General features: G+C 35.7%; 1 protein-coding gene across 1 annotated transcript in view; it reads right to left on the bottom strand.

Annotated features, from left to right (window-relative positions):
• Positions 1-23,427, bottom strand: part of LOC134542655 (DNA-directed RNA polymerase, mitochondrial) — a 115,256-nt gene that overhangs the window by 78,974 nt on the left and 12,855 nt on the right. Inside the window, exons 6-9 of the mRNA XM_063387074.1 lie at positions 22,408-22,572; positions 15,587-15,754; positions 6,131-6,283; positions 5,529-5,705 (exon numbers count right to left, since the gene is read on the bottom strand). Coding sequence (XP_063243144.1) covers positions 5,529-5,705; positions 6,131-6,283; positions 15,587-15,754; positions 22,408-22,572 — 663 coding nt within the window. The remainder of the gene's footprint in view (positions 1-5,528; positions 5,706-6,130; positions 6,284-15,586; positions 15,755-22,407; positions 22,573-23,427) is intronic.

Here is a 23,427-nt window from a genome sequence, read left to right as displayed (position 1 = left end):
TGATTATGAAATAAATTTATGAAAGAAATAAGTGTTCTCTAGCAAAAATGTCTTATCCCTATTTATTTGTTTGTATAGAATTACTTCGTTAGTTTTGGCTTAATATATAACCTAACAAAATCATGAGTTTAAATACAAGAGTAAAGTTGAAAACACACGGTTTTGAATCTTAAATTGTAATTTTATGGTTTAATTCAAAGCAAGTTTAACGTCGAAGTAGTTTTAGTTTAATTTAATTATATGTATATCTGTTACAAGATAAAGTTCGCGGCATATTTCTTTTCTGCAGCTGTAAACATTACGATTCACAAAACAAACAAACAGCTGACTAACATTCTACCGGAAAAAAACTGTCTTGCAACAAAAGTTACCAAATTCTGTTTTATTTCATTACCAACACACCCATTATTACATTACACGCGTCGTCAGGTTTCGGTTAGCCAACCGCAGGCTAAGTATGGGTCATAATACACCCCTCGTTCGTTAACCGGAGGCTATTTTTGATTTATATAAATGATCTTCCTTCTTTTATAACTGATCAGTCTGAAGTAATTTTATTTGCAGATGACACTAGCATATTGTGTCATAACATTAAAAATCAAGAATTAATTCAAACATTAAATAGTGTATGTGATAAATTAAATCAATGGTTTAATGCTAATAATCTTACTCTAAATATTGATAAAACAAGTATCTTAAAATTTCACTTACATAAACAGTCTAACCCTGTAGTTCAATTGAATTATAGTGATACTAAAATTACAGAAGCAAATAGTGTTAAATTTTTAGGCTTGCATGTAAACAATACCTTGTGTGGCAAGGAACATATAGTTAAAATGATACCTAAACTATGTTCAGCTTGTTTCGCACTTCAATCGTTATCAGCAACTGTATCTGTTTTTTATTTAAAACAAATATATTTTTCGTTTTTTCATTCTGTAATGTCATATGGGATCATTTTTTGGGCATCATCACCCTATGCTAATGATGTTTTTTTACTACAAAAAAAAATTATTAGAATAATGTCTAATGTTAATCACTATGATTCTTGTAGACCATTGTTTAAGAATCTAAGGATACTTACTATGATGTGTCAGTATATATACTCATTAATTAATTTTGTAGTTAAAAATAATGATAGTTTTGATAACAACAGTGCAATACACACTTATGACACCAGAAATAAATCCGACTTGCATGTGCCAAGTAATAATACATCAAGGTATCAAAAAGGTGCACTGTACTCTGGCATAAAACTTTTCAATGCACTCCCTCATAAACTAAAAGCAATCTCCCATTGCAACCCAAGACTATTTAAAGTTCTACTCAAAAACTATTTATTAGAAAATTCATTTTATACATTAAATGAATATTATAATAATGTTTAGAATAACTTATGATGATTTGTTTGTATATTGATGTATTTATATTTTTGTTTTAATTAGTACTAATTTGATGTGATATTATGATTTAATTAATTTGATTGTTTGTATTGTTCATTTTTTGTTGACTTTATTGACATGTTCTATATTCTTTTAAGAATCTGTTGAACGAATTTTGGAAATAAAATAAATAAAATAAAAAAAATAGACTAACCTGAGGGCTAGTTTACCTGAAGATTTAGCCGGGGGTCATTAAAATGGCCCTTAGTAGTGTGTAAAACGTAACAAAGCAAACAAAGAATGCAGCTCGCCGGAACAAAACAAGTAGCTAGCTGCCATGGTGAAGCATACGGCAATGAATAACTTCAGTGACGTGACCGCGAATATTTGTCCATATTACTCTCTGACAGAGTCTATGTCTTATGAATTTTAAAGAATAATCTAAGATAATTACGTTGTTTGAAAGGTTTTTACATAAATAAAGAGTGGATTACTGTGAAATTATTAAAAATAGCTTTTGAAGCAACGTACAAAATTTCTGTAAATATGGCATCTTTGTGCGTGTTCAGCCATGTTCGTTTTACAACAAAGAAATATTGTGGAAAGACAGTTGGCAGACAGAATTTCCAAACATTACATCCAAAATGTTTTTAACTTAATATTTTCTGTTTGTAAACGCAAACAACCGTTCTGAAAATAACTGTGATATTTTAGTACAAATATTTCTGTTAAAAATCTGAAATTAAATTAACGTAAATGTTAACACGCGATTGTAAACAAAGTACAAATATGATATGTGTAATAAAAGGTTGCCATTTTGAGATGCTTCAACATTCACATTTTTACTCAAGAACAAATATTTTAATTTTCAACTTTAAACAATTGTGAATTACTGCAATATTGGGTGGATTTATCGTTTTCCCCATGTGAGGTAACAAAGTTTTAGTTAATATAAAAAATCGTGAATATTTTGTTTAAAAATGTTTCTACTGTAGCTTTCAGTTTGGAACTAATGTTTGCGGTGCTGACGTCTTGGGTGCGAAAATAAGGTGGCTTCCAATTTTCTGATTTCTCGTTTATGTAAAAATGGTCGCCTTATATTCGGAACAATATTTACATCAAATATAAAATAGATAACAATTATTAAATATTATTATATATGAAATGAAAATTCATGTCCTCAAAAACTGTTAAAAATACTAAGTGAACTTTTTTTTTTTGTGGTTTCATTCACAGAAAATATCTTGTATAAACTAAATATATGAATACCCGCCATTGTTCAGTGTGGTAACATATAAAAAATATATATATTACAACTATTCGACTTCGAAACTATTCGCATTCTATTCAAAAATTTTACTATTTGATTCGAAAATATTCGACCATCAAAGTCCACTATTCGCACACCCCTAGTTTAAATCAAAGTAAAAATGATAAATAGTTGCAAAGAGGACAATTTAACTGTTGGCAGATTAGTATTGTTGTTTGTGGTTATTTGGTTAATGGTATGCATAAACTTTTAAAAAATATACACACATACGCACACACAGTGTAAACTCTATATAACGACACTTAACAGACTGAGCATTTATAGCATTATAGAGAGTGGTCGTTAAATGGAAAGAAATAAAAGATATAATTTTACTATTCTATAATAATATGTATTTACTAATACTGTATAGTACACATTTTACACACGAACATTAATACAGTAAAACCTTTTTGTTGCGACCCCATTTATTGCGACCACCTCTCTATTACAACCTGATTTCGAGGAACCGTGAAAAAATTGCCGAAAATCCGAAGACAATCGGACAGAAAATAAGTTTCTAGTGGTGAGTAGCGTGTTACTGCGTTTCTCTTGCCGAGTGCTGTACTGCCGTAGGCAGCGCATATCTAAAACTAGATACCACTTACTGTCGACCGCTGTCAGCGCTTGACAACCCCCATTCCACGTCCCTTTGCCGGCAGGGTGCAGATAAAGGTTTTTGTGGCAATCCGGCAATATGTGTTGGTTATAACATAAGGAATCTTGTTATGAATTAAGATGTTATGTTTTTCGATTAGATATACACCGCGACCACTGGATGCACGCCCGCCTCGACTTGTTTTAACTGCCGCAGCGATGTTTATTTTGACAGCTCAAGCAATTATCTTTTCCCGTGGGTTGATAGAAAAAGGTCGCTTCACCCACATAAAAAAAAGGCTACGCCACTTATTCCCCACACAGGAAACACACTGGCTGCAGTCTGTCTCCCCCGCATTTATCTTTATCTTTCTTCTAACATTCCACATCTCACCTCTCGCGAGAGCAATAACGAAGTGACCACGCATTGGGTCGTTTTATGCTTTGTTTGGTGACAGCAGCTAGATTTTATTCGGTAGATTCCTTTACATAGGACCCTTGCTATTAAAATATATTTATATTTAAGTTTGAAAGCTTGTAAATTCCTTGCCAGAAATGACTGAACTCCAACTTGGTGTGAAAAGTGACATATTTTGACATACTTTTTTTTGGGCGTGTTTGGTGGGGAGGGAGGGGTCCTAAATATTTACAACGATCTTACCCCTCCCTCACCCCTTTAGTACCCCATTCATAATAGCCCAATTTTACGGGAGAAGGGAGGGTGAAATGAGCATTTTCTCACAGAAGGTTTTTCAAAGGAAGCAAAGTTGGGGTGTTATAAGGGAGGACACTAAATAGTTTGTGTGTCTGGGAGGGATGAGCTAGCCTTGAAGAATGTTAACGAGGGGAGGGAGGGGTGAGCCTATGCGTCATGAAGCCGCTGCCGCCAGCCAGCCGGGCGAGCTTAGTGTGCACCCACTCGCGTTGCAGAACCTGCCACAGCCATATTTTTAAAGTAAATGTCCCATTATTTTTTTGTTATTCTTACATGAACATTATTGGAAGTATTAAACCCGACACAAAAATACGCTGTGTGTTAAAATTAACAGATTTTAATGATCTTTCATTTCGTTTTTTTTCTTCTGATTTTCACATTTTGGTCAAAAAGTCCAATTTTTTGACGGTTCCCGAGAATGTATTCGTAAAATCACTGTTTCCTTAAATCCGGGGTTCGTGACATCGGGGTTCTAGTGTATTTAACTACGGCAAGCAGAAGACGTACATGTAAACTAACTAACCAGTAAAAGTAACTGTCTTTTGACATATTTTCTTTAGAGGTGGCCTGTAGGGCGACGGACTTGTCATGAAGGTTGAAGTGGGTTTAAAGCAAAGCCGTCTAGCATTGTGAGTGACAGCATCCTGCCATTGTATGGCTGGTTTCTTAGCGAGGAGCGGTTTGGGAAGGGAGGGGGGGTTTAAATCAACTGAAAATTTCGGAAAACATCTATTACGGCCCTATTCCTGGGAACCGTGAGGGGTCGTTTCAGAGAGGTTTGACTGTATTCATACAAATAACAACACATATTGCATATACTCTGATGTTTTTTGCTGCTCCAATATTTTAATTGTATTTTCTTATGTATTTTACTGATATTTTGAGATACTGCTGGATCACCTTGATTGTATAAAAAGTATTTTTCTAATAGTTTCGCTGCATCAAGTGCTTAATAAAACTTTTTCGTCAATACACAAAGATTTCCGTTTACTCGCTATGTTTACAGTTCGAAAGTCTGTAACCAACTGCGAAAATGATAACGTATAACAACTTGACAAAAGTCTAGTGACCGAGCTAAACATGTGAGGGTTCATCATACAAAAACAAAAGACAAAATTTCTTACAATCTCCGGTACGTCAGTCGAAGTAAACACGTGCTAGATAATACAACAACAAAACAGCAAACAAAAGAACGTACACAGCTGCAGTTCTTATCAACTTCGGCAACTTAGAAAGTACTGCTTAATGATTTATAATGCCGTATTGTTGTCGTTAAATAGAGTGAGCGTGACGCTATATAGAGTGTATTATTGTATAGAAAACAAGGTAAACCAACCAAAATCAAGCAATTTCGACGTTTTAAGGAGTTTGTTGTTAAATCGAGTAACATTATAAAGAGTTTACACTGTATATATAAATATGTATAGAAGAGAAACGTAAATGTAATGTCCAAAGATAGTTTGAATAATGAAAAAATAGTGGTGTTTTAATAGATGACTCATGAGTCACAAGAACGCCAACACACCTGCAAGATGATGTCAACAAACTCCTCGATGTTCAAGGCCTTGAGGTACGGGTAGACATTGAACTGCTGGAACATCTTGTGGCTGTGATGTTGAGCTTTCAAGGAATTCAAGTCGCGAGTGAATGAAGCAGCAATGATCTTCCTCCATTCTGCTTGTGTCTCCTCCAACTTTTCACGCTTTAAGAAAACAACATTAATGGTACGTGTAAAAAAAACTCTCTGAAGCATACAAAATATAGTGAATACTGATCATCTGAAATGCAGTAAAAAACTTAAAAAATAGTTTTGTAATGTAACATATTTAAGGTACACTTGTATTTCAGACAGTTATTATGGTTGTTCACTAGATATTTTCTGTAAGTAATTAATGCATGCAACTTAACTTTAAAAATATTTTCTCAGAAAAATTACTAATTAAAAAAACTAACAACATTCAACATGCCAGGTTTGTTTGGGTGTTAACAGTCAAACTTTGAAGAATCAATTCCTACCCTAAAGTGATGCCATACTTGGGCAAACAGCTAACACTAATCAGTATTAAGATGTTTAGAGCTAAACAGCGAGCATGTTATGATGAATGTAGCGGACGGCGGGTGGCTTACGTAGCGAAGGACGTTTGGTGTTGGTTCTGGACGCTTCTCCACCGACTTCACGGAGACAAAGCCGTTCATTTCAGCTTGCAGCTGTGCCGTGACCAGCCTCTGCATCCTCTCACTGCTCGTGATCCTGAGTCCTGGCGAGATGTAGCCGCTATGCTGCCGGCAGAGAGGACGCGCATGCATGCAACACTTGCGCAGGCGATGCTTACACGTGAACACTCGGGCCAACGCAAGTAGATGGCAAATCAATGACACCAATAATCCATAACGGAAATATACATTTGGAAAGTGAAACACTCAACTTTTTTAACACTTAAGATCTGAAAAATTTAAAATTACCTGTACCAGTACTTATTTTGGGATGAAATGGATATATGAAACTAACATAAAAAATTATAATTATCTAGATTAAAATTTAAGCCTACCAGTCCAAAGAAAGATTCTAGGACCTGCATTACACTGTTTTAGTTAAACCAAAAGAAAAAAAACTTTTAAAATTAAAAAAATAATTAAATGATAAAAAATTTAAAAAGCGAGATAACATAATTAAATTACATAATAAAATATTTGTACGGTTTGTCAGTGTTATTATTTGTAAGCTGCCTGCTTAGTCGAATATTGTAATTTTAAATAAACAGCTAATAATATTTGTTTGAACTTATGTGATGCCTTTTTTTTATATGATATTGGTTTCAGTTTAAAATTCTGACCTCAGAATATTCTGATGAAGATGATATTTTAAAATAACAAAAAAATACTGCATAATTATGGTGATATACAAAAATTTTAAACTGTAAGTAAAAAACCAAAACGAGAGAACCGGCTCTTTTAAGCACTAGCCAGGAAATGAACAGCTCACACCCGCTACTGGTTGTGATCTGCTGACAGCCCAGCCGAGTGCCTGGTGCAGCGGTGTAGTCTTTGCTCCAGTGCCGACTCTTTTAGGGGTCCACCCATTCAGGGTGTATGAGCTCGCTGGCGTCACCTCTAAGCACAAGGCTGTGGACTGGCGGGCAGTCTTCTCGTCATGCATAGGGAAACTACGAGATCTGATACGAGAAATAAAGACGAGGTGTAACACGAGTCCCTTGAATGCTTTCAAGAATCTCTACTGTGTTTTTCATGCATAAAAATTCCCCTGAAAACACACGTTTTAGCCATTTTCACTCTTCTAAAAAATGCAGTTTAAAAACAAAATACGGAAACAGAACTACTCATCCGCCCTCAGTGTATTGTTTAATGCTTTCCATAAAAAGACACCACTCTGATATCTTAAGCATTTTTAATATCTTTTTTTTTCCCGAAGCTATGTACACCATGTGAGTGCCGAAGTAGGCAGATGCCTTAAGCCCTACGGCTAGTTTGCAGCGGTACTTGAAGCCAGCTCGAACACGCCACACAATGTGCAATGATGGTAGAGTTTTGTATCTTTCGTCCACATCCTGTTTGGAAGATGTTGACATGGCCTTCCAACAGACCCTTGCCGAGGTGCGCCGAACACTACCTTCATCAAATTGCAACTCTGGCCATGCTAAAAAGGTCAGCGTTGCAGTTATCCTCAAAAAGGCCCAAACACAATACAAACTCGGTACTAATTATTTACAATCAAATAGCATTCTGTGGGTTGGGACAGAGCTGCTGACTAACCTCACTCCTTCCCTCTGCTCCCTAACTTATAGATGTCTCAAATGTTCTTATTGTCTGTATCACACAGCATTTTCCCACATATGTGAAGGTCACCTACAGATTCCCACGCGACCCTGGTGCATCGGACATGAGTGATAACAGCATCTGGATTGAACATGCATGTCTCAAGACTTCTGCAGAACCATTAGGGCACGCTACCATGTCCAAGGCCTAACATACCGCCCATTCACTGCTGCAAACATCCACTCACAAGCCAAGCCGTGATTACGGCAACAACCTCACTTATGGCGCAGAAGATAAAAAGGACAACACTAAAACAACAAAGGACAAGACGAGCAGCAAAACAATATTTAAATATATACTTACAATGAGAAGATTATAAAATAAAGAAATGAACCAGGATAATGAATTGAGGTAGGTTATAATTTTCTTAGTATTTCAATTGTTTAAGGCCGGGCTTCAACCAAATTCACTCCGGCCGCGGGATAGGCATTTACAAGCAAAACAAATTCCCGCGCGATTTCCACAATTTTTGTGATAACGGCGTCAAACAAAAACCATGTTGTAAATTTTGAAGACCTCAACATCGCTATAGCTTTAAAAGTTTTAATTTTTTATTTCAAGATGGTGATATCATGTGATATAATATTCAAAGTATCATAGTTTTCAGGCTATTCATTTAATCGCTTAAACGGCTGTACTGGAACCTTGACTGAGTTGAATTCTTTAAAAAAGTCAGTGGGGCTGATACTCTATCTATAAAAACAAAGACACAGCATGGTTATTTGTAATGGAAACATTGAGGCCGCGAGGCCCAGCACGTGGTTGTGGACGAGGGGCGGCAGGGGGAAGAGGATGACGCGCCGGGTGGCGGAGACACGCTGCCATGTTGCCAGCTCCTTCCTGGAAGGTCACCCACCCCTCGCGACTGTGAGCCAGGGAGACGGACAAGGACTAGTCATCTGTCACGCCTTGCGCGCGAGGTAGTGACATTTCTGCATTTGCAACTTCAGTGGTTAATGTTTAACTCTTTACAGAACAGCAAATAAAACAAAAACTGATAGCATGATGGCATGTATTAAAAACAGTATAAATTGTGCTCGCGCAGTTCGTCTTCACAAATTAAATTTGTTCATTATTTTAAATAGCTTTTTCTGTGGTCGCTTTTTCGTATATAATTTAGGAGGATTTTATGTCACACTGTTATGCACACCGACGCTTCATCAAAACAATCCTGTCTAAACCAAATGTTTATTAAAATTTTTAACTTCACATTTATTGTGACACAGATCTCAAATTCCTATCTGAATATCTACACATACTTGATAACATTTTATTTTAATAACGAGTTTAAAAAATAACATAGAATAGCTTTTGCTGTCTTTAGGTTTAGGCTTCTCCTGAAAATGCAAATGTTTCTGAAGACGCACAAACTATTACATTATGATTGTTTGCTTCAAACTTTGATATTATTGGTAGAGCTGAGTAGATAAAAAAAATCTAGCGACACTCACATTCTGTCAATTATAACTTTTTGTAAGAAAAATGTTTTATGGCGTTGAGGCCCGTGATTAGCTGCGCCCTCGGCTACCTTGCATGATGGGAAGGGATGGGGAAAGGTGTTTGGCGCCAGCGTCTCACCGAGGTCAATCATTCTCTCTTGTGTAGTATTAGTGTTCGGAACACTCGACTACGTGTGACTTATTCAACTAAGTTTATCAAGTCTTGGTACGTAGTGTGCGATTATCGGCAGCACAAAATGTCTCAAGAAACGGCCACAAATGTCAAAGCGAAAGAAATCCGCTAAAAAAGAAAATGCTTCTGGCACGTACTGCTAAAAATAAAAAGTATATACATGTGTTATATATATTATTATACATACACGGATATGAAACATTTATATGTGACCTACTGTAAAACTTTTAAAATAATATTGATAACTGACTCCTGGAAATTAATTTTTAACATTTGTAAGAGTTGATAAATATATTTGCTCTAAAAACATTTCAAACGTATTTAACGTTTCCTTTTATGCGTAAAATAAGCCTATAGTTTGAAAATTTATTAATGATACATTACACTGGTGTGCTAGTGACAATGTTAGCCGTAATATTGCGGATGCATGCGGGACAATTTTGATTTTATATGCAGCTATAAATACCATTTTTATTAGGATGCAATTTCGTCTATAATTTTTTGTAATATTTACTGTCAATAACACGTGCTGGCACTTATTGTCAGCGACAATAGATTATAAAACAGAAACTGAGAAATTAATCCGGAAATATTTCTGTAAAATATGCTTTATGTTATTCCATTTTTAAATTTTACCATGTATAAATTATTTAGACGTCTATGTAAAACAAATTTTTTATTAAAAATGTTAATTTAATGTAAAAATCAATTTACGTTAAAAAGAGTACTAAATTAGAATTTCTGAGTTTCGGTGACGCTTTTGCCCACTCACCGATGGACTGCCATTGTGATTATACACACGTCTTAAATTTACTATAATGTGACTGAAAAACGTTATATAATTAACGTTTATTTTTATTTAATAGTAATGAATAGTATAAAAATGTATATTATTGTCATGTTATAATTGCATGTCTGACATCTAACAGGTGCACAAGTTAGTATATTTAGAAGTATTATTTCTGTGACAAAACAACTTATGTAATTAATGTTGATTACATTGAATCACTGCAAGTCACTTTTGGAGAAAGAACTAATATCGTGGAATGAACAAAAATGCTAGCTGATTGTGAGCTAAGGCACAAAATGAGACGTGTGCGGTTAAAAGTCAGTAATTTCGGCATTGTTTGTCGCCGGAAAGAATCTGTGTCCTGTTCAGATCATGTTAAACAGTTACCTACTTTACACGCCCCCGTTTTCGACACTGGCAATGGAGTACGGTGGTCGCAATGAGCATATTGCCATTCAGAGGTTTCAAGCACAAACCGGATTAGTTGTACAGAAATGTGGTTTATTTTTGGATCTCTAATACGGATATTTCAGTGCTAGCCCTGACGGACTTGTGGTCGAAGAAAATGCGATTGTTGAAATCAATTGTGTGCCTTCTGCAGTTGACCAAGGGCTCCAAGAAACTGCAATAAGAAAAAGAAAGTTTTTTCTACGTGAGAATGAAACGGAATTTTAATTCTTAAACGTTCACACTTTTATTTTTATCAGCTGCAAGGTACTTTAAACAAACAGAGCGCGAATACTGTTACTTCATGGTAATGTCCGTTGTTCGTCAGAATTTACAAGTAAATGAGTAGAAAGAGATGAGCTCATGCGGGAAACAGAAATGTTGCCGAAACTGACTAGATTTTATCGTAGGTGTTTTCTGCCTGAGATAGTGGTGCAAAATCAAAGCATAGACAGAGCCATTAGAGAACCAGGCTACATTTTGGAAGCTGAAAGAAGCTTGGCAGATAAACAGCAATCAAGACGTCAAAACTGACCCGGAAAAAGCAAGGGATAAATGAATGTAAATATAATTGAAGTAAGATTTTTTTTTTCTTTGAAACCTGGACGATTGCCATAAAATGTTCTGTTGTGTTCAAATTTGTTCTAACATCGAAAACATTAAGTTAAACGTGAGAAAAAAATTTTTTTTGGAAGTAACTGTCCATGAGTTTTATATAAGGTTATAATTTTATCTGAAGTTTACATTTTAATTCTGTAGAGACATACCTTTTAAAATATTGTTTATAATGAATTCCGAAAAACTGATTATAGTTGTTTATTTTTATTATAGTTAAGTATTTATTTGTTTAGTATGTTCCAGTAATATACGTGTATTTTGGTCTCTATGCTAATATAAAATGTGTTTCTACTATCAGTTATATGGTTTTTCTTCTCATTTTTCTATTTTGTATGATATATTATACTGAATGAGTTAAAGTCACTATTATTTTTAATTCTTTGTAAAATATGAAATATAAAACAAAAATTTCAAACCTAATGTATTTTCTTTAACTGTGGTTCACATTTCGCAGCAACTTAAGAAGTGGTCATTCTACGTAATAACTATTTGTAGTACCGGTAAATGTAATAATTAATACACGGTTACCAATAGTTGTACAATCATTAGCATTAAACATTATGGCAGAGGGTAAATACATTTTTTAAAGAAAAGTAAATCTAATATTGTGTTAATTCTGATTTAGACACATTTTTCACAATACCAATTTTTTGAGCATTGTCATAGCCACATCCTCTGATAAGATCCTTCATAAAGATTAACTCATATCGCTGCATTTACTGATAAATAAAGAAAAATATTTGTAAAATTTACAGCTTTGAAACGTATGGAACCGTATTTATGTTTCACAAATACATTTTAATGAAAAAAATTAAAAATTTATAAAAAGTTATATTTATAAAAAAAAATATTTTTTTTTTCATTATAATCGGATAACAAATAATGATTTTCAAGATGGCTGCCGTAACGGAAATTGCAATGGTGACGTCATATTACATGATGACATATTCAATGATGTCAGAGGCATAAGGCCCGTCTACAATAGCAATGTCCTAAACTGTGTCCGAAGGACACTCGTTGCTGATTGGTCCACGTGACCCTCTGACGTCATGCGTCAAGTGGGCGAAGGTCTGAACCTACCTGGTCCGAAGACATTCGTCAATTTGAACTTTTTGTCCCAACCTGTGTACTGCGGACACAGAAAAAGAACAGAACACTCACGATATTTGAATTTCCGGTTCCCGTTTGAAATGTGATATGAGTTCATTTTTTAGCTTTTACATTTGCCACTTTTCCTTACTGAATAAATATATAATATTGAACTCCCACAACTTTCATAAGTTCAATCTCAAACTACAAAGCATCAAAACAATAAAGAAAAACATTTGGTTTGGCACATTTACTGCGCTCTGGTGACAACTTTAGAAATCAATACATTCGGACATCGGACATCGCAATTGTGGACAGGACAGTTTTCGGTGAGACAATGTGACGTCACTCACATTCGGATAAGGACACGGACCACGCACAGGTTCGGACTATTGTAGACGGGCTCTTATCGGAAGCTGTAGACATGGATGCTTAAGTCTCAATATGGATATTTCTAGCCGCTGATATTTTTAAGGTCTAAAACGGTAAATTTTCCCTCAAAACGGAAATTTTTCCATGAAAAACGGGAAATTTGTAGAAATGTTGAGTCATTTTTGAGGAATGTTGAGTCATTTTGAGGAATTCTTGAGTCCAAGATGGCCGCCGTGACATCAGAGGTCAGTCGGTCACATTCCTATACTTCTTTTGCCTCTTTTTACTTTTCCGTCCCTGTTTCAGGTAAAAGGTCTAACAGATTTGGTAACCAACCTTGTTTTGTCTAATATGGTCATTTGTCAGTCCGCATTTGCTTGTAGGTCTTGTCCGCACTGGCTTGTAGATCATAAAAGACAAACTATAAAAATTTCCATGTTCACATATTATATACTTCGTTAGGAACGCTGCATCTGCAAAGTTGACAGCTCGTCAATCATATTAACTTTACCGTGGTTACAGCCAATATATGACTGAAACACTGTTGATTCTTATACAGGAAAGCTTAGACAGTACTCTGTAATTTTTTTCAATCAAACTGAAATATTCATGCAAACAAAATTACAGATATTTGTAAATCTGTACATTTGCATGAAAGCAAATCGCTGCAAATGTGGGATTGTATTATTGCCCGGGCATTTATGCTTTGGGTTGTCCCAGTACCTGAATTAGTTAAAGTTATTTGTAAACTTTTCCCTGTATAGCTTTCCACGACTAAATACGCACATACAAAAGCACAATAAACAATTATGAAGTCCAATTGCTAAATATTATTATATTTTCCAAGGGTTCAAAAATGTACTCTTGTACAAAAAAGTCGATTTTTAATATTATATTGCAATATTCGTAAGCGCGACAGTAAATATCCAGCTTTGTTTCGAAAAACGCAAATCATAAATTCAAAAATAACCATAACAATGTTTTGTAGAAATTTACTATATTTTCTCTTGTAATATTACGAAATATTTCTTGGCAACCGATTTCTAAAGGAATTTTGTGTAAATGTCCAAAAACATTTTTTTTCCTGTGTAAGGAATACGATATTTAATTATAATAAATTATTTTTATACTACTAATTAACAGATTACTTCAGTTTACAAGTATGCAAGCTAAGAACACATATCCATGAACGATACGGAGTACTTGATTTGCCTATTGTACTTGCACTTGGCAATGCTTTTATAAACTTAAGTTTTAATACATCCTTGTATTAGGTCCTCATTTTTTACATTTCGTTACATTGCCAATGTGTAGCAAGTATATGTATGTATGTACATTGTGTTTTATTTCTTACTAAATATTTGTGTCTTGAAATAAATAAATATATAAAAATAAAAAAAATAATTTATTTATTTATTTCAAGAAGCGCATCTCGACTACTGTAAATTTTTTTAATAAATGACAAATTGTTTAATATTATGAAAATAGTCCTGCCCTATAACTCGAATATGAATATATATATATATATATATATATATATATATATATATATATATATATATATATATATATAAACGTAATTCAAACATTTGGTCACAAGTGTAATATTCACATACATTATGTGGATAAGTTAAAATATTTTAAATTAAAAAAAAAAGTTTTGTTCATAAAATTAAATGTGTGTGTAGGCAAACCCGCCAGAGTGACGGGGCTTATGTTACGGGACGTGTAAGTGCACGTCATCCTTGAACGTGACATGCGATAGATTTCAGTTTAACTGACCATTGGTTGTAGGATTATAATTTTAAAAAAAAGTTATCAATGTCGTATTATCTGAATTCATTTCCAAAAAAATCCTGCTCTATACGATGCCCAATGAAGATTCCGGCTGTCCCGGGCTTCTAGTGCTGAAGCTCTGCTGAGTGGGTGTCGCTCGCCTAACGGTCCACCCCTAGCCAGGCTCGCGCCTGTGCTCCTCAGTGGGACACAGAGTTGGCAACACCGGATGAACACGTGATCCCGCCGGTGCCCCCCTTCCACCCTTCTGCTCACTCGCTGCCACGGTCTTATCTCTGTCTGCGATCTCTCGCTCTCAGCTCCACCCCAGAACTATCTGGTGACCGTGATTCACAACCGCAACCTTGAAGCTTGCCCTTAACCTAGGAATTAAGGAGTTGACTTTATTAAAATTTTTAACATTATTATATACTAAATATTTTTTTTTGTTTAGGTTTATAGCGACTATTGAAGGAAGGAATTTTGATTCCTGTCTTTTCCAGGAGATAATTACAATTAAGTTTATTTTCATAGTAGTTTCTAACAAAAATTGCATCTAAAATATCTCTTCTTGAAGACAATGAGCCAAGAAGAGAGAGTAAATCTAACGTATTATTGAAATTTGGATTTTGACTGATAATCTTTAATGATGTTTGAACTTTTTCAAGTTTGTCAATGTCAATTTTACTAAGAACGTTCCAAATAATAGAATCATATTCAAGTTTATATCTAACTAAAGAGAAATAACGACTGAGAATTGAGTCTATATTAGATGCATTATATGTAATTAATTTAATGAGAGCAAGAGTTCTAACAACACTGAATACAATAGTTTGAATGTGATAATGAAAAATAATTTAGAGTCAAGACTGATACCTAAATCATAACACTGCTTCGAAAATACATTTATTCAATAATCACCCATATTTACTGCACATAACATTTTGTAATAGAACCAAAATTTAACACAAATAAGAAAATTGCTTATCTAAGTATATTTTTAAGAACTGACTTTCCACACTTACCTGTTTATGAACATTTAGTTCCTCTACCAGAGGACAAGAATAGCTGATATCCATTGGATGTGCAATTGGGATGAAATTGTTCTCAATTCTTCGTATACCTTCTATCACCTTTTCTCTTTGGTCACTCACAAAAGAACAAGAGACCACGAGATCATTCAAGTCTAGTCCCTGCAAACAAAAAAGGGTACAAAAGTTGAATGAATGACGAATGTCATCACAAACAAAAAATTACTTCAGCCCAGCCATGACTGAATACCTTATGGCTTATGTGCTTCATGTAAAATAGTAAGATATCTATACAACAAAATATACGAGACCAAATTTTTGTGTTTGTTCTTTAAGAAAAGAGATCAAAACAGGGCTAGTAAATTTATATTAGTTTTTCATCTATTTCTGGACTCAACATGTAGATTCTGAAAGTGTTTACCACTGAAAATGCAAGGATTTGACAAAGCAATTGTTTCTGAAAGAACAAAACTTTTACTAGTTTTACGGTTATACTAGATATTAACCAAAATCTCTAAAGTCCTGTCAGCCATCACGTAATGTGATTGTGCGAAAACATTTTTAACTAAGAATGTGTTGCAAACTTACCAAAATTGAGAAATTGACAAACATACACACATGCATAATTTACATGTCACAAAGAAAGAGTGGTAATTATGTATTCTTCATGTACATCTTGTCAATGCTTAGTCAGCAACCACCAGTATTGGATGCCTAGTAATACATGGTTCTATATAAGCTGCGATATTTTTACATTATATATGAATACTCTCCATTTATTTATCATTATTAAATATTTTAAACAGGTGCCTGAATTTTAAAATAATGTTTAATATATTATTAACTATTAAAAAATATTGTCATAGGTTAGTTTTGTTTCTATGTTATACAGAAGTTTTCATCGGAACGTTACGACAAATTTTGCTGTACAGGTGAAAACGCCTTGTGTTCAATACAGTTTTGACTTGGACTTAGCAGTTTGCTATAAGGATGTCTACTATATAGTTTGTAAAGTATAATCATGTGGAAGGCAGCAAGCTGTGCCAGCTTCGTCCACCATGTTCACTGCATCCACTGCGACAAGTTGAAGTGTGCCTTGTACCAGACAAGGCATGTATCATAGTCACAGTCGACTTGGTTGACACCAAGTCCAGATGAAGTAAGGTTCCTGATAATAAAGATTGCAGGCTTTCGCGGCCATTGTCTGAAGTTGCTTGGCTTCTGAATTGTAGCTGCATCCAAGGCAAATATATCGGTGAAGTTTCGGTCAACATTGCAGTCACCATCATCAGCTTAGAATTACCTGAGGAGAACTAAACTAAAATAACCTCAGTAGGTTTACAAGTTCTCCTGTTTTTTTTTTTTAAATAACCTCAGGTAACTCAACCCTGATGATGGTGACTGCAACGTCGACTGAAACGTCGGTGATAATAGTCGCCTTGGACACTGCTAAAACCCAGAGGCCAAGCAACTTAAGGTTCCCGATGTTTGGTGTCCACTTCTGACAATTTGGGATCAAAGACGGACAACATTTATCCAGTCGCACGCACTCTGGGAAATAACGTACAGCGAAACCCCTTATTTATGTTACCGTTATTTACGTTTTCCCGTTATTTGCACTATATTCTTTAGGTCCCGTTTAGTTCCCATTTAATCCAATACAATACTTTCACGCGAATTACGTCTCAAAAATCGAATCCATCCCGCTATTTACGTCACGTAACAACCATAGTAGGCCTAAAAACATTGTGAAAAACATAACTTTTATAGTCGGCAGTGAACATTTTAAATCGCAAAATATACATATTTTATAACATGAAAAGTTGCTTTTATTTCTAAACATATAATAATTTAAGCCTAGGCGTGTAAAAGTCCGAGTAATTATAGCAGGAGACAATCTAAAATGTACTAGTGAAAAACGTAAACTCACGCATGTATAAACGTTCTGATACTATATTTATGTCACAACTTAGCCGAAATACTGGTACGAGACATAAACTTCACAAGATAAAATAAGCGGAGTCTTGGTAACTGTTTTATACGTATTTTATAATTTCGGAAGTATTGTACAGTTGACGCATATTTTTTAAACTAACCATTTATTTCTGAGGATCGTAAATAATTAATTATTGGTATCAAGACATCAAGATAAACGTAACCTTAAACATGTCACGGCAGCGAGAAAACTGGTGCGTATACCAATAAACTGGTATTAGAACTGGACAAAACTGGTACACGGGAGGTGGAGCTTATATGTTTTTCCGCTAAGCTCGCATCTATTGGCTGGCTGCTGATGGAAGGTCACGAGTCTGAGCGGAGCGTTGAGTGAGATATACTGCGCATGCGCAGCTCAGAGAACAGAGAGCCGCGCCATAACAACAGCTGATTGAGTACGATGACGTTTCTCCGCGCACTGCGCGCTATTGACGGTAAATTTTCAATTTGCGCCCTTTTTTTTTTTTTAATTTTTTTACTTTGGTACAATGCGTATGTGTAATGTAGCCCGCATTTGTTATGAATGCTGCAGGATGCGACTGTATTTTAATTAACTTTAACGTATTTCTTACTTTTCCCTTTATAGGGTCGGGGGGGGGGGGGGTAATTGGGAACAAAATTGGATGGTTTTATCTTCTCGTTAACACCAGGACCATGCAAACCATGATAACACCTTTTTTTATGCATACACTTGTTAATACACATCTTATTTAACTTTCCTACATGTCTAATATAGAAATAGGTTTTTCTGATGACCTTATTTTTCATGTTCACAATTACCTCAAAAATTCCCAATTACCCCATAGGCCATAGGGTAGGGGGTAATTGGGAACCGTTAATTTTTCACCTAGGGCTATTAAATGAATTAAAATCCTCATTAAGAATTATTTTAAAGACTGTTATGTCTCTAACCAACTTAGAACAATTTAGCTATTTGTTCACAATTACCCCAACTCATCTACTCATCAAGCATAAACTTGACTGCGAAAACGGGAAAATTATGCACACTTTGATGGGAACCAATAAGTTACAATAATGTTCAACAGAATATTTATTGGGTATAAAAAAAGTAACATGAAAGTAATGTGCAAAGAAAAAACGAAATGTTTTTAAGACTAGGATATTCTGAGGAACACATAACCAACTCTTCAAATTAAATTAAATTATCATACATAATTTTACATTTCCTTTACAATGACACGACAGTTGAAGTTGTACAGTTTGTTTCTACCTTCTGTAATGCATGATGGGGTAGGCAAAACAGCTTTCACTTGCTCCATGTTGACGGAGAATTTGTCGTTTTCTATCAACGTGAACTTAGATTTGGATCCATCAGTACTTTTTAGACCAGTAACCTCCAACTCTCCAGCTACTACTGCATCCACTCTACAGGCGTAACAGAAATGGGTTTTTTCTTCCTGAGACCTCCTTTTAAATTCACAAGCACGTACATGGATGGAACTATTTCTGAAGCAGTTGGTGCCAAGTAGGTAACTTCTTCTAGTATTTCGTTCTCCATATTCTCACGAAATGCATCTAAATCATCATCACTATTGTCGTCACCATAGTTGATGATCTCTTCGGTCTCTTCCTCATCTTCATTTTCGCTGTTATTAATCTTATGGGTTTTGTGTCTCTTGCCTAGTGCATTGCCTTTCTTGACTGGTTCTTTAGTTTTTTCGGTAGTTGATCTCTTGGTTGTTTTTTTATACTCAGCTTCTTTGAGTCTTTTCAACACATCTTCAGAAGATAAAACTTCCCCGTAGGTGTGGTGTTTCAGCCGAGTCACCGCTTTTTTTATGGGGCTTCCAGATGAGTTTGAGGATGCAGTGGTTTTGGTGATGCTTTTAGAAAAGATGTCTATCAAGTCTACATTATGAGTTTTGGTTCCACTGGCCTCATTTATATCAGCATCTTTTTTCTTCAAACTTAAATCCAAGACACCAAACGACATTTCATCGGAAGGGAAGATTTCCCCACAGAAATAAGGAATGTTGCATGGATTTTCTGATTCTTCATGTACAATTGGTAAAGAAGGGTTTTCGGTCTTCTCTATTGTTTCTTGGGCTATTTTAAGTCGTTTCTTGAAGCGCTCAAGATCGTCAGGATCGAAAAGGTCTTTGGGAATTTTGTCTTGGTTCAAAGGAAAGAGTCCAGTAGACACAAATCCACTTACAATGTTTTTGTTTGAAATAGAACCCCAAACTTTCCCCAGAAGCTCAGAAAATTGATCTTTCTTCAACCGACTAGGCCCTTTCCCCATTTGAGTTTTTCCGTGGTACACAAGCACTTTTTCCCAAGCTTTTTTAAGAGGACCAAACACTGTTTTGTCCAAAGGCTGTAGGCGGTCTGTTAAATGGCTGGGGAATTTGACTAACTGCACATTCTTCTCGATAGCTAACTGAATTATTCTCACACTTATGTGACTCGCGTGGCCATCAAAAAGTAACACAGCGGTTTCATCATCCAGTTCATTTTCCTTTCGAGTTTTTTCGACATGTGGGATGAACAAACAGGAAAACCACTGAAAAAAGGCGGCTTCCTCCATCCAGCCATTCGAAGTTGCGGCGTACATAGTGCCTGGGAACTGTTTTTCAGAAACCCAACGTGGTTGCACCGAGATACCTTTAAAAACTATTAGAGGAGGGAGGCAGTCCCCATTTGCTGCAACACAGGCAAGCACTGTGGTTGATTCTCGCCCTGATCCATCTGACACTCTATTAAGGGCTTGGCCTTTGGCACCGATTGCTCTAAGCCGTGATGGATCAGAGGGAAAGCCACTTTCATCAGCATTGAACACTAAACATGCGGTAACTTCTCGTACAGAATGTTCATCATACAGCGACTTTAAAGATGCAAAGAAATCATAGACAACAAAAGGGTCTCTGGCTTGCTTTCTAGCCTTTTGCAGATGTTTGGGTTTTTTTTAGTGAAATCTTAGGGTTGCGACGCATGAATGCTTGATACCAATCCTCACCCGGTTTCCCATCAACGAATCTTGTGATCATTCCAGTCGTTTGAATGTACTGCTGCACAAGCTCTTTAAGCTCTGCTTTATCACAAGGATAACCCATTTGTGCCCTTGCTATCAAGCACTTTACAAGAGTTTCTTCTACCTCTTTGGGCAAGTCAGTAGGTATTCCTGCCCCCAATTTACTAACATCGGTTTTCCTACCTTTGATGCGGTTGAAAAGAACTGTTTTGGGAACCTGGTACATCTCAGAAGCTGCGAGGTACGTCAATTTGCCGTTGAGAATATCATTTACAGCTTGGGTCACATCATGGATGGTGTAAGAGGGCGGAGCCTTCTTCCTAACGTACGTTCTTGGCATCCTTTATGTCACCGCAACAGTCAGTTTATCAAAACACTTTATTATTGTAGCAAAAACAATGTTTTTATTAATTTTGAGATGTGAAAAAAAAGAATGAAAAATTGTTCTCAATTACCCCTAAGATAAAACTCTCAGGGGTAATTGAGAACATCCATACAGATGGTAGTAAAAAAATAACTAAGCCACAAGCACAACAATTTACTATTAATTGATCTATTAAGCAACAATTAATACAGTGAAGGACACTTACATGTGAAATCCGTAGTCACTAGGCGCTATTAACTGACGGACGTAAAATTCATTTTCAAAACATTGTTGCACTGTTTATAACCTTACCATAGCACTGTCAGCTGAAGACTGGAAAAAAGCGGGAACTCGTTCTACCACTTCATAGAGATATTGAACTAATAGTTTACACAGCTCTTGGGTTCTCCAAACCCTCACGTCAGCACTAGTGGCGCCTGTTCCCATTTACCCCTGATTCCCAATTACCCCACCTGACCCTATACACTTTCCCGCTTTTTACACTTTTTTACTTTGTCCCCATGAAAAGTGCAAATAAGGGGTTTTGCTGTACTTCGTAGCAAATTCTGTAAATAATTTGTGTCTACAAGGATGTGTAGCAAATGTTTAAATCTGCAGGGACCTTCAAGTGTGACGGACTGCCGACCATACTGTATAACGGCCTTGACAACGCAGCTGACGAGAGACGACAGGTGTCATTGTATGGTGGTTTAGGTAAAGACAGAAACTCCTATTAGGTCACATCAATGTCAAAAAAAATAATATCTTTCACAATGTTTTGCACTATAAGTGAGTTACAATGAACTGGATGGATGTAAGCTCCACTTTTATAGAAAATGCCATCCATGATACGTACACATATGTGCATTGTATATTGACCTTAGGTCATTCTGCAAGCTGAAATGTTTATGTTGGCATCTGAATCTGGGGATGGGATCCACGCCTACGTTAAAGACTGTACACCAAGCTAACCAACCAGGTTCATGCGGTTTAGTTAAATGGCCCAATGCTTAATCACATCACTAACTGCCACTCAATAGTTCTTCTTCTTAGACTATCTTTTTTTACCCACCCGTGCGACAATCAACAACCTCTATGCCCAGTTTCAGTGGCACCTCTCAACAATGCCTGCTATTGGATAGTTATCTAAGGGCACAATATCTGTAAACATTTCTTTATGGAAGTTTTTATATTTTGCTGCAGTTTTTCGATTGCCTATTTCTCAAGAACAAGCGAGAGTTTTCTCTTTTACAGGGTTGATTGCTGCACAGAAGTACTTTACACTCACAAAGGAATGTCAAATCTGCAATCTGAAGTTCACTCGCTCTCCTTGTAAGATGCATTTTATGCTACAAAAAAAAAAAAACTCAAAATTGGAGTTTTGATTCATGGTAGGTATTGCAGGTATTGGTAGGATTTTGTGCTAACTTTTACAAAAATACAGATACATCAAGTTACTGGTACCCTTTCTCTCATCTGGACAGCCAGTTGTCGGAGCGACGTAGTGGTCTCTTCAGACGCTGGGAGGCGGCCCACGCACTCGAAGAACGCTGCGTAGCACTGCAGCGACGGCAGCAGAGCATCCTCGTGCATGATGCCGAATATCTCCGTCACTTTGCTCAAGTTGCCCTGCGCGAGACAACAATTAAAAATAAAATATTCAGGTCGTAGGCATGATTTAGTTTCAAGGAGTGGGAAATATTTTTGGCACTGTTTGCCAAAAATCAATAGTAGTACGTACTCAATTTCCTATTTTTTTTTTTTACTTGGCAGACTAAAGTGTACTCTTTTTACGTAAAATCTTGGACAAACAACATGAATTACTGGGAAAGAAAATGTATTTGGAGCATGACCACAAAAGCAAAGAGTTACAATACACAAAATTTTAGGGGAAATATATTGTTATCCCGATATCCCCTGGCTATGCCGCTTCAATCGATGAAAGAGAGTAAAAAGCACCCAAATCAAAAATATGAGCGTATATTTATTTTTTTTAATTTTCCTCTTGAGCCAATAAAAGATGAACATGACAGTATCACCGAGATTATACCAAGTTGGGCTCGAATACACATTATGAACCATGCAGCTGTTTGTAGGATACTTTAGCAATAATGGCTACCCAGGATACAAGCACACTAATATTAAAAAAAATTATCATAGTGAAAAGAAAATCTAACTATGTACCTTCTTTACGAAGGGTATAGTCAATAGAATGATTCCTTTTATCTAATCTTCACTCAAATTTCATAGTGTCTGTAATAAAATTTACCGGTGTCTTTCAAGTAAAGATTATAATCAAAACCACAACTATTTTCTTTAAAGAACTGTTATACCTACGACTGTAACCACAGTCAGAAATACTCAGCAAAAATTCAGTTATGTTAATAAAAATGTCACAAGATAGCTTAATAGTAATCAACTGACTTAGTTCTGTTATGAGTGCCATCCAATCTCAAGGCTTTACTCTTCAATATTGAATTGCAT

This window comes from Bacillus rossius (assembly GCF_032445375.1).
Source record: "Bacillus rossius redtenbacheri isolate Brsri chromosome 9 unlocalized genomic scaffold, Brsri_v3 Brsri_v3_scf9_1, whole genome shotgun sequence".
Taxonomy (NCBI): Eukaryota; Metazoa; Arthropoda; class Insecta; order Phasmatodea; family Bacillidae; genus Bacillus; species Bacillus rossius.
Note: the sequence above shows the minus strand (reverse complement) of the source record. Positions and strands in the feature narration are given on the sequence as shown.